Source organism: Danio rerio, chromosome 3 (genome assembly GCF_052040795.2).
Source record: "Danio rerio strain M-AB ecotype USA chromosome 3, GRCz13ab, whole genome shotgun sequence".
NCBI classification, from domain to species: domain Eukaryota; kingdom Metazoa; phylum Chordata; class Actinopteri; order Cypriniformes; family Danionidae; genus Danio; species Danio rerio.
The window spans coordinates 15,623,016-15,635,491 of record NC_141023.1 but is presented as its reverse complement, the minus strand read 5'-3'; the positions used below and the strand labels follow the sequence as shown (position 1 = coordinate 15,635,491).

Here is a 12,476-nt window from a genome sequence, read left to right as displayed (position 1 = left end):
TACCAACCACAGGAGAGAGCAAACTCCTCAGCAGAATAGCGCTCCTCATACTTCAGCCTCCACATCAAAGTTTCTGAAAGCAAAGAAGGTCTAGGTGCTCCAGGATTGGCCAGCCCAGTCCCCAGACATGAACATTAATGAGCATGTCTGGCATAAGATGAAGGAGAAGACATTGAAGATTAATCTTGATGAACTCTGGAAGTCCTGCAAGAACGCTTTCTTTACCATTCCAGATTACTTTATTAATAAGTTATTTGAGTCATTGCAGAGATGTATGAATGCAGTCCTCCAAGCTCATGGAAGTCATGCACAATTATTAATTCTTTTTCTACTGCAGCATGACTTTATATTCTATACTGTACATTATTTCTGTTGTCTAAGCAAAGCCAGACCTTACTGTCCTAAAGAAATAATTAAAAATCAAGGCATGATCATATTTTATTTGGGTAAAATAAGCATAATCTAGATGCTTTTGCCTTTCATATAAGCCACTTCTGATAACAAATGATCAACTAGAAGTCAAATTATTATTTGTTGTTCCTAAAACTTGGATAGGCGACAAGACAGGTAGTATATACATAGGATGGTACTTTTAGCATCTTAAATGTAATCTTTATTTAATTATTCATTTATTATTTTAAATAGTTGTTGTTATTCTCACTATTTTTCTTTTGTTTTCTGTCCTTCCAAAAATAATAATATACAAAATAAAATTCACGTCTTTTTGACAATACATTCTATATTAAGGCTGGTCTTAATAGGAGAATATATTCTACCCATTTTCTTCATGTCTCATTAAACTCCTTAGTCTGTAAATGACGATTCATTCAACTCAATGTTTTAACTAGTTGCAAAAGCTGGATAATCATTCAAAACCTGCTGATTAGCTATTAAAGTATTCAATAAAATTCAATTAATCAAATTATTAATCAGTTCATCATTCTAATAATCATAAAACAATAGTTTTTTGCAGCCCTGTTTCTCTCTGGAAGTTTCCAGTAATCCCACACAGAATTGTAGAATTCAGTCCTAAACAGTGGAATTAGCTTTACAATCCTAGAAGATTCTGGACTAATCAAAAGAAGTCATCTGCACTTAATCAAATCACAATGTGGACAGTGTCCTGTGAAGATTAAACTGCAGAAATGCTGTTCTGTCTTTTGTGTGTGTGAATGAATGGTGTAGCTTTGTTTAATCCTCAAGTGCATGACTCCTCATGGTTTTTTTTTCTGTAAGAGGACATGAACATATGACCTTGATCTACTGAGAGTCACTTCACAGCTCTTTAAAAACAGTTTTGTTTGTAAATTGTAAAGTAATTCAAGCATCTTCGCATCAAAATACTATTTAATTGATGTTTTGTTGTTGAACTCTTAATAAATAGTTTCAAACTGAATTGTTTTCATGCTAACGTAAGACTTTTAGCTGACAAGATTTACATCAAGAAGATATTTGATTAATTTCACAAGATAATATAGAGAAAAATGCACAAGCCTCTTAATTTATTAAAAAAAATCCCATCACAGCCATCACATTCAAAAACGAGCACATTCAGCCCAGCACAATGCATTAATCTGGATTTTTTGTAAGTGTCATTATGCAAAAATGTTATAAAAGCTACTACTTTGTTCGTTTATAACAAGTTCAGTCTTAAGATAAAGTGTGAAAATGTTTGAATTTGTCCAGGACCAAATGAACCAAGTACGAGTGTGAACAAGCCCCGAGAAACACCATTAGTATGACTGTTGTGGACTTAACCAGCATCATTTCTCCAGTGTGTGTCGACAGAAATCAACTTTTACACTAAACATCAGTCAAGGTAAGCCAAATGGATGTTTTTTTTACCACTCACTGTGGTATTAAGTGAGTACTTTTTCAGTTTCCAAGTGTGGCTGTGTATTTATATGCACATTTACACATAATAGAGGAAGCACAAGATGACAGATAATCTGAATCATTTGGAGAACTGATTGGCAGCATGGTGCTCCTTCAAACACAGGCACTCCTGTAGTTCGATGTTGTGAACAGATCAAACCGTATGTAGTAAATTAGTTTGTATTTAGCTAAGTTTACTGTTTGTATAGTGTATATTGATAGTGATTATTTTCTTGCCTAATCCACTGAACTTTTATGTTTTGCAATTGTCTTGATTACATAGTATGATTACTGATATTCACTGATAAATTATATTTGTATTATTATTTTAAAGTTAATAATGATTTTTCTACATAATAATTCCATGAGGATTCATCTGTGGTTCATTTTAATTAAGTTTTTGATCGTGGATGTGTACTGGTATAGATGGAAGACACTCATCAGATTGCATTTCTGTACATTTACTAAAGTAAACATTGTGCAGCAATATTCCTCCGCATTTATTTGCGAAAGATTAAAGATTAAAAAAAAATAGATATTCATTAAAATGTGACCTGAAGACTTAAGAGATTAAGGCGCTGTTTGTGTTGGTTTTCTGCCAGGGTTTGCTCTTTGATGAAATATTGCCAAAAAATTCCAGTGGTAGAATCTCAGAGGCAGCACGAAATGCCAGTACAAGACATATAAGTCACAAATAAATATATATCATTATATAACACAAAAATTAAGTTTTAATGCAAGGAATTCATCATTTGTTATTATTAAATATACTTACGTTTTGAACCTAAAGTTTGGTGTCTAAAAAAAGAACCACAAGATGGAGACAAACATTGGACTATCTTGCCAAAATAGACCGTTCATGGACACCACTCCAAATGAATTTAAAGTTTGCACGAATAAATAGTGATTTATGATTGTGTCTAAGGAGTTTTTACTTATCCGGTTTGCTTCGAGAGGGAGAGAGATTATCATTTTTAGCAGTGAACTGAGGAATAATTCACTATGGGAACAATCACAAACATATTAAAAATCCCAGCATGGCTGCATACCATGCCTTGTGAATGTGTATGCATTTTGGGAAACCTTTTGCTGAAGTAAGAAGTGTAATATCCTAGATTGACAGTTCCTAGCTTGATTTAATTAAATGGACATTAGTTAGTAATGCATAGCCTTTATTGTGAATTTTGATGTATAATTGGACTTTCAGCAGTGAAAATTAAACCACACTGAACTTGTAACGTCCACTACAATGTGTATGTATCACATTATGTATGTGTGTTGCCCTTTAAGAGCTGCACCCCAGCACCCCAGTGTTTGCGTTGCGGGAGTTAGTCTGCGTGTGTGAGAAGAGGGAGAAAGGAGTGTGTGCGCTGCTCTCCCCTCAAAATGCTCTACTTTTAAATATTGTTTACTTTTATTTTGTGTTTTTGAACTGTAATTCTTGTGACGCTGAAGGAGGCTGACTATAAAGGTTTGAGTCTGAAATTATCTTTTTGTCTCGAAGCTCTTTTTTCCACTGGCTATCCGGCTATAAGCGTCACAAACTGAACTAAACTGAACTCTGAAAACTGGACGGACACAGTTTCAATTTACTACAACTTCTATGTTAAGCTGCTTTGACAATCTACATTGTAAAAGTGCTATAGGAATAAACAGCAGTTGAATTGAATATACATATACAATAGAAAAGTAGTACAGACTGTAGTATTCATGCTGACTGTAAATACTACTAGAAAAGTAAAGTTCGTAGACAAACTTTATGTTGGCTTGAGAAAGCCTCGACTGAAAGTTTGAAGATGTAGTTTATAAGAAGATTGAAACAGGCATAGATAGAAAAGTACATACATGTTAGCATGTTTTTAGTATGGATTGGCTTGTTTCTTGCTACTGTAGGTGGTTGATGGGGTGTTTCTGAGCGGTTGCTAAGATGTTGCTAGGGTGTTCTGAGTGGTTTTTATGCTGTTGCTAACATAAATTGCCATGGATCTATGAATTAGCATGTTGCTAGTATGGTTTTAGTATGAATTAGCATGTTGCTAGTATATTTATGGTATGTTTGTTAGCATGTTTCTAGTATGGATTAGTATGTTGTTAGTATGGATTTGTATGTCTTTAGTATGTCCATGTAAAGTCAATGGCAGTTTTTTTTTTTTTTTTTTACAATGGAGGACTATGGGACAATTGCTAGGGTGTCATAAGTGGTCGCTAGGGTGTGGCTAGTAAGTTGAAAGGTCATCAGTGATTGGCAGATTGTTAGTCTGAGTTAAATGAGCCCAACCAGCCTGATCTCAGGAGAAAACGTAAGTATTTTATGTTTTGCTAGTTTGCAGGCTGATTCATATGAATTTGTACGAGTTCAGTTGTACGAAAATGTACAATTTTAAAAGGGAGGCGTGGCACCTAACCCCACCCCTAAACCCAACCATCATTAGGGATGAGCAAATCGTAATAAATTGTACGGATTACATTGTACAAATTCATATGAATTAGCCACTAAATCAAAAAGTTACAAATTACCGTGAGATTGTGTTGGCCAAACCTTAAGTCTGTATGACAGTCTGTCGGAAAGTTATGAGGTCACAAAGTTTGGTCCAATGTTAAGTCGATGGGACTTTACCAAATTTTCCGGGTCAGTTTTGGGAAAACCGTAAATCAGATCGGTTGGAAAAGATAAAGCAACTTAATTCAATGTAGTTTGGAGATAGTTTGGTGGTTGTAGTATGACCGGTCTAAGAGGAGATGCGTTCTTAAAATAGTCTAAGAAGAAGAAGAAGACTAATAAGAATAATAAGCTTATGTAGTATAGCAGTATGTTGGCTTTCTCAAGTCACCATACATATATACTATACATATATACTATATATGTATAATGCAATATAAATACAATTCACCAGATCACTTGAATAGCTCTATTGGGAAATCATTAATTCATTTATTTTAGATTGATATATATATATAGTAAATAAATAAATAAAAGTTACAGTTAAATACAATAGAGCAGGTTAAATTTATGGATTTGTGGGGAGTCCAACGGTACCGGTATAAACTAATTCAGTTTCAGAATTTGAATAATCGAACATAAAACAACACTGTATAGTTTTTATTGTAGAAATAATTTTAAAAATGACTCTTTTTTTTTAAATTTCAATTAGTACAAATTCTTGTGCCTGAGATTTTCACTCCATTAGAGTTAAACTCTGCAGTGACTCCAGAAATCTCATGGCCTCTGAACTGTAGATCATGGTTAACTCTAATATAAATTCTAATATAAAAGCAGTGAAGGTCCTGCGATGTGACTATTCCAAATGTGCACATTGCGAAATCGACACTGTAACGATATATTGTGCAGCCCTATTTTGAATAGTTTTAGTTGTTCAAACATGTAATTGTGCACACGCCTTTGTTAAAAAACCAGTTAAATCATTTATTTTTGTAATTTTCTTTCTATTTAAATGTTAAAAAGAAAAGTTCAATTGTTAAAAGGATTCATAATTAGGGTTTGTCTTGTAAAATCATGACCTGTTATTGCTATACTCAATATTTAGTTTTTACAAAAATATTTGATCATTTTAATGGTGCATTGGGCAAATATTTAGTAATGTGTTCATATTTAGTGCTCATTTATGTCTCCACTATGCTGGGTTTTATTTTAGGTCTGGGATCATTGTTTTTTACGTTTTAATAAACATTAATAAGTGCAAAGTTGCAAAATGATAAGTAATAGCAATGTTTATTAAAAAAATAATATTAATACTAAAGGCAGGTCAAATGTAACATGGTGCAGAAAACAGATCAGTCTAATGTGACAAATAGTGCTTTATGTTTTCTGTCAACTGCCTAAACTTTTAATTCATGGTGGCGTTTGACATTTACACTCTTCAGAAAATCCAACTCAATCTCACTACAAATGCAACAGAACAGTTTTGTGCTGAATTGAAGCTAAATGAATGCAGACCTCTACACTACCTGATAAAGGCTTATCGCCTATCCAAGTTTTAGGAACAACAAATAATAACTTGATTTCTAGTTGATCATTTGGTATCATAAGTGTCTTATATGAAAGGCAAAGGCCTCTAGATTACACTTATTTTACCAAAATAAAATATGATCATGCCTTGATTTTTAATTAGTTCATTAAGACAGTAAGGTCTGACTTTGCTTGGACAAAAGTCTTGTCTCTTAACAGAAATAATGTACAGTATAGAATAAAGATAAAAAAATCATATTGCGTATGACACCCATGAGCTTGGACAACTGCATCCAAGGGCCATTCTTCAACTACGGGCACTTTTAAAGTTATTTAAAAAACTTCAACGTAGTTGAAATCAACGTAACATAGCCTCATAATTAAACAATTTGTCTAGATGAAAGTCAATTCCACCACATCTCGATATACAGCTTATTTCAAAATGAAATAAATTATGGCAGTCAAACACTGTCCAAGATCAGTTTTGTATCTAGTTTAACCAATCTTTCCACAATATATATATATAATAATTATACATTTGTCAATGAAATAAATTAGTCCCTTAGGACCAAATGCTGAATTGTACACCTGTCACACCCTAAAATGTTATATTAATTTAAAAGATAAAATGTTAAAAGATTATTAGAAAACAAATAAACTGAATTTGCATATTAAATGGAGCATGAACTCATACATTGTGAATACACTTTTAATGTGTGATGAGAACTTTTTAAATATATATTTTTTAATGTGTGTGGTGATAAAAATGACAGTGGTGGAAATGACATTTCAACAGTTTATTGTGAAAAAATAAAAAAAAATAGCTTCACTGATTAGCTTTGAATTGATACTAGCCTTTCATGACTACAAAACACTCTTATTCACCTTGATTTGTTTGGTTTTTTAAAACATCCTTAAAGGTACAACAAATGACGTAGAATAAATGTATTTCCTTATCAAGCAATATTTACCTTAATTTTTCTTCAGATGTCATTGATAAAAATGTTAATTTCCTCCATTTTGAACACACTGTTCATTTTCATAGAAACCACCTAAATAATCTTTCATACAAACTTTTTAAAGCGACATTACAGTGTTGTGGTGCAATGACACTGATACTGTGCGACTGCTATATTTTGTATAAAAATAATATTGATAATAGTCTCACATTAATCACTATAAAATATTAAAATTATTTCACTAGTGCTTAATTAAAATACATTAATAGATACCAGATAAATAATATTTTAAAATGGTATTTTCATTGAAGTTTAAAACTCTGGGTGTGCGACAAGGTGAAAACTGTGATTTTTGACACCTAAAACGATGTTGAATAATATGAAAAGAATATAATAGAAAGCTAGTAAATATTTTTAAAGTAGTTTTTATTGTTAGTTTGACAAAGAAAGAGGAATTTGAACAAAATTATAGATATTTTTAGATATATGATCAAAGGACATAAAAGTGCCCATAGTATAAGAATTACCCCATACATCTCTGCAATGACTTTAATAACTAATTAATAAAGTCATCTGGAATGGCAAAGAAAGCGTTCTTGCAGGACTCACAGAGTTCATCAAGATCCTTTGGATTCATCTTCAATGCCTCCTCCTTCATCTTACCCCTGACATGCTCAATAATGTTTATGTCTGGTGACTGGGCTGGCCAATCCTGAAGCACCTTGACCTTCTTTGCTTTCAGGAACTTTGATGCAAAGGTGGAAGTATGAGAAGGAGCGCTATCCTGCTGAAGAATTTGCCCTCTCCTGTGGTTTGTAATGTAATGGGCAGCACAAATATCTTACTACCTCAGGCTGTTGATGTTGCCATCAACTCTGCAGATCTCTCGCACGCCCCCATACTGAATGTAGCCCTTAAATCAAGCTTTTTCCTTCACCAAACTTGAGTAATTTCTGTGAGAATCTTGGGTCCATTGGGGTTCCAATGGGTCTTTTGCAGTATATAATTGGGATGCAGTTCAACAAATGATTCATCGGATAAATCTACCTTCTGCCAGTTTTTAAAATGATCAACTAGAAGTGAAGTTATTATTTGTTGCTGGGATTGATGATTGAAGACATTTGTCTGGTAGTTTATGTCCAATATTCTTTGAAAACCCTGTAAACTGAAAACTTTCTAGAAACTGACATGCTCATCAATTGAAATGATGACTGGGCAACAGCATTTGCCAACTGGATGTGATGGCAGGAAAACTATCATCTTCAGTTAAATTCTGAAACATCACCAAAAAGACATTAAAGTAACACGATCACAAATTTAACATGCGTTGACATGCAAGTAGTAAATCCACTCTTTGAATCCTTTACACATGCTCAAAAATACAGGTAAAATATGAAATGGAGGTGGGTCCAGATTAAATACTCTCTTTAAGAAGCACTGGCTAAGTGGTGTAATAATTTGGCTACTGATGTTTTTCATTGAAAGAGGAATGTCTGTATTTCCAGTTCCTACAAACAGAGGAAGGCTACTTGTGTACAGTGTAGAGTTTCAGTTTACTCTGCTCTGGGAGATCAATAGAAATGCATTCACCATGCCAACAACTCCAAACCGAAAAGGCTACCGCATGTCAAATATCACATAACAAATATTGTTTATTCCACTCCACGTTGCTCATGTATCTTTTCAGAACTGTACAGTAAACACAAATAACACTGCTTGTGCTTTTATTGTCTGTTTCTATGAATCAAGGTCTGGATCATATGGTAAGTTTGTTGAGTTAAAATGGGGATAAAGTTCTGTTCATTCATGAGCATTTTACTTTAAAACATGTTTGTTTCTAACTCACAACGCCATTGATTGATTGCGTTATCCACCAAACAAGAAATCTATTCACTCAAGCGTAGTTATTTATTAACTGGCCTCTGAAGCATGAGTACGTTGAACTGTAAAGTAGCATTAAGAATCATTGAAAGAGGAATATCCAACGTGGAGGGACCAAAACAAAAAAGGTACTCAAGTTTTTACCCTTACCATCAAGTACAATTTAAACTTCTCAAAACATTTTTCTTATCATAGAAACACAGGATGAAGTTTCCGGCAGTTCAGCGCGAGAAATGGCTCGTTTTGCTCACTTTTCTGCACATGTGGATTGGATCAAGTAATGGATGCCTTTATCCAGGCGGTAAGATCAAGTCATTTAGTGGGAATTCATGAATTTTTTCAGTTGCGTTATAATGCTAGAGTGTCCGCAGTTGTTTTAAGTATTATTATAAGTTGATAAATCAATTTAGAGAGATTGAAAAATTATTTTAAAAGTCTTAAATGCTATTGTACATCGTATTAAATACATTTTTATTATACAATGCTTAGTTGTATGCTAATGTTTGCCTGCATTTAATCTGTGAATATTGTGTTGCTGTGTAGTTTATGAAATTGATAAAAGCATGCTTGATTTGACGTCATGGTTTGTTTAATGCAGTAAACGCCGTTATTCCTGCTGCTGTATATTAGCATTTCATTATATGAATAACGTTTCTTACAGCCAGCATTCAGCCAATATACTGTAAGCTAATATGTCGCCAATGTTACCAGTTGAAATTGGTGACGATGTTTAAAAATGTCTTAAATTTTACTCATATGTCGAGTTCAGACTGCATGATTTTAGCCTCGATTTTGACTTGCCCATGTTTTGAAAAATCGCTAACAAATGGCTGAAATCACTGGCAAATCAGTGCTCATTCACATAAGCAGGGCTTGACATTAACTTTTTTGATCACCAGCCACAGTGGCTAGTAGTTTTCCAACATTACTGGCCACTCTGCATTTTAACTAGCCACAATTTTTCATTTAAAAAAACAAATATTTTTATATGCATAAATACTACTTTGACATACTAAAATGACTTGATTTAGATTTTGTGTTTTGTCCACATGCCTTCTCATTCATTTCACATTTTGTGTGTCGTGTATGAGCAAATAGGTCATGGTTTCATAGTGTTACACTGCAATTAGTTTTTATTTCACATGAGTTTTCAGAACTCAAAATTAAGGATTTACCAAATTTATCTCTGACCACACCAAACAATAATTATTTCTTAGCCACAAATTCTAAATGTGTCAAAACAAGCTAAATAAAGCTGTATACTATACTTTTTATTTAACAAAACATTTCTTAAAAAAAACAAAGAAAAACGATTGACTTTCAAAAATAATTAGTCATGTATCAAAAATATGCAGTAATCTGTCCTTGCTAAAGGTATCTCAGATCACCAGTTAACTACACATAATTGGAGAGTTAATCTCATATTAAAGCAATTTTGTTGTAAAAAATGATAATTAAATCATATAAACAAAAATAACCATAAGCAAAAAAAGCAGTTGAAAAACATAGCCTACTTTGTGATGGTGGAAGGATGATCACAAGGGTAAGGTCAATTAATAATCTGTTCAAAGCGAAAGCAACCGGTGCTGCTTACAAAAAGACATATTTGGAGCTCTTGAAAGCAGCAAGACTGTGGGTGCAGGACCATAACTTTTTTGTCTGAATATTTGAGATCGGATCACAGTTGCTTTCCAGGCACGTACATCAGCTGTTAGCGCGAGTATGCATCCTCTCATTCGTTATTCATCTGCTTTCTTCTGCTTAGTCGTGCTGTTTCTCGATTCTAAACATTTGCAAGCATATTGGGTCATTCTTATAGTCGAACCCTGCTTTTAAGAAAACCACAATTTAAAAATTATTTTCAACCAGCTAAAGTGGCTAGTGGGAGTGACTGTCTAACACGCCACAGCTGAAATCTACCAGCATTTGGCAGGTTGACGGGTGTTAATGTTAAGCCCTGCACATAAGTAACAATCACACAGTATGAACTATCAAAGACGCAATTTGAGAGAATCGGCGATGAGACGCCGACACCCATCAGATATTTGGCATGCTAAGTATCTGGAGCTGTTGGCGATTCAAATCATGCTGTGTGAAATATGTTATGATTGAAAATAACATCTGCGATCACCTACAGCCAATGAGAGAGCAGCATCCACTAGTAGGGATGGGTATAGAAATCTTTGCGGGACTGAAATTTGAATCCCGCTCCCGCCAGGTTTTATACCGCTTTCGCCGTATATTCTTTGTCCGTATATTTATGTCTTTGTTCAGCCGCTGCCTGCCCCGCCCCGTTTTCTACCTGACCATTCATTCATTCATTTTCTTGTCGGCTTAGTCCCTTTATTAATCTGGGGTCGCCACAGCATAATGAACCGCCAAATTATCCAGCACGTTTTTACACAGCGGATGCCCTTCCAGCCGCAACCCATCTCTGGAAAACATCCACAAACACTCATTCACACACACTCATACATTATGGACAATTTAGCCTACTTAATTTACCTGTACCTGGACTGTTGGGGAAACCGTAGCACCCGGAGAAAACCCATGCGAACGCAGGGAGAACATGCAAACTCCACACAGAAACGCCAACTGAGCAGAGGATCGAATTTGCCACCCAGCGACCTTCTTGCTGTGAGGCAATAGCACTACCTACTGCGCCACTGCTTTGTCCACCCGACGCGACCCGACCATTCCCGCTCAATTTATATCTGGTTTTCAAAAGCTCACGTTAAATTGGGTACTACCAAAAGAGACAGATAACAGATAAAATTGTAGGTTGTGCAAGGATTGTAGGCTAAATGTCAGTTTTGTTTGCCCCTTTGTGATGAGACATGAGTGCTGCGTGACGTGCGGTGAGGTTTGTGGCTGGTGAAGCACTGACTATTAAAGTCAGATTTACAAACATATCACTCAATTTGCCAACTACCAATTGAGTTTCATATATCATATCAGCATTCTTTCTATACACATGGCAGGTACAATAATGAGCCAAGGAATAATGTATAGTGATTAAATATGCCTTCCAGAAAACACCCAACTGGATGTTACAGAGTCCAGTCAGCCTATTACAAGCGACACACACACACACACACACACAAAAGAGCACCACGGTGGATGCGTGCGCTCTCCCTCAGTCACACAAACACAGAGCACCACGGTGGATGCACGCGCTCTTAGATTCACATTTCACATTTAGGTGCTTTATTGGCATGACAAATAACTCTACATTTGTATTGCCAAAGCAGTGCAGCCAGAGCTTAATTTGTGCCGGAACACATCTCTGAAATCTTATTCGGCACCTAATTTTACCAGTCCCCCTCTTCAACCGCCCTCCTCCCCTGTCCGCTGTTCACTTTCACTTTCTTCCGTGACTCCCCAACCCTCTGCACTTTCGTCCACGACACCCCACCGACAATGTACAATGGTTTGAAGTAAAATGACTCTCAGTTTTTAACTTTTCTTCTGGTGAAAAATCAACATGTTTGCCTTTTCTGGCTGAAGCCGGGATCTTTCTTGGTTTATTGTGCTCCCTGGAGTTGAAAATACCCTCTTTGAGTTGCGACATGCAGTTAAATGAGATAATGTTTATGATTTTTCATTAACACACTCACATAAACCAGGGGTAACAGTGTTTTGGGAGTTTATCTGTGTTTTTAATACAGTTTTGGAGGATCTTGTAAAGGCTTTTATATTGGATGCGCTTGCTGGAAACACAAGCATTTCTCATGAGAGATTGCCAACTGTGCAGACGAATTTAAAAAGGTTGGTCAGTTAAATTATGCTACTGT

At 35.0% G+C, this 12,476-nt stretch overlaps 1 protein-coding gene across 5 annotated transcripts in view; it reads left to right on the top strand.

Moving 5' to 3' along the window:
- The window catches only part of bckdhbl (branched chain keto acid dehydrogenase E1 subunit beta, like), a 46,414-nt gene that overhangs the window by 28,016 nt on the left and 5,922 nt on the right, over positions 1–12,476 (top strand). For 3 of the 5 annotated variants that reach the window (XM_087244144.1, XM_087244141.1, XM_087244143.1), the window contains 2 exons: positions 1,687–1,819; positions 8,878–8,983. In XM_087244144.1, the coding sequence (XP_087100270.1) occupies positions 8,887–8,983 (97 nt within the window). In that variant the 5' untranslated portion in view covers positions 1,687–1,819; positions 8,878–8,886. Of the gene's footprint in view, positions 1–1,686; positions 1,820–3,205; positions 3,347–8,766; positions 8,811–8,877; positions 8,984–12,476 lie in introns of those variants that run through there. The other 2 variants (XM_087244142.1, XM_087244140.1) reach the window with 2 other exon arrangements.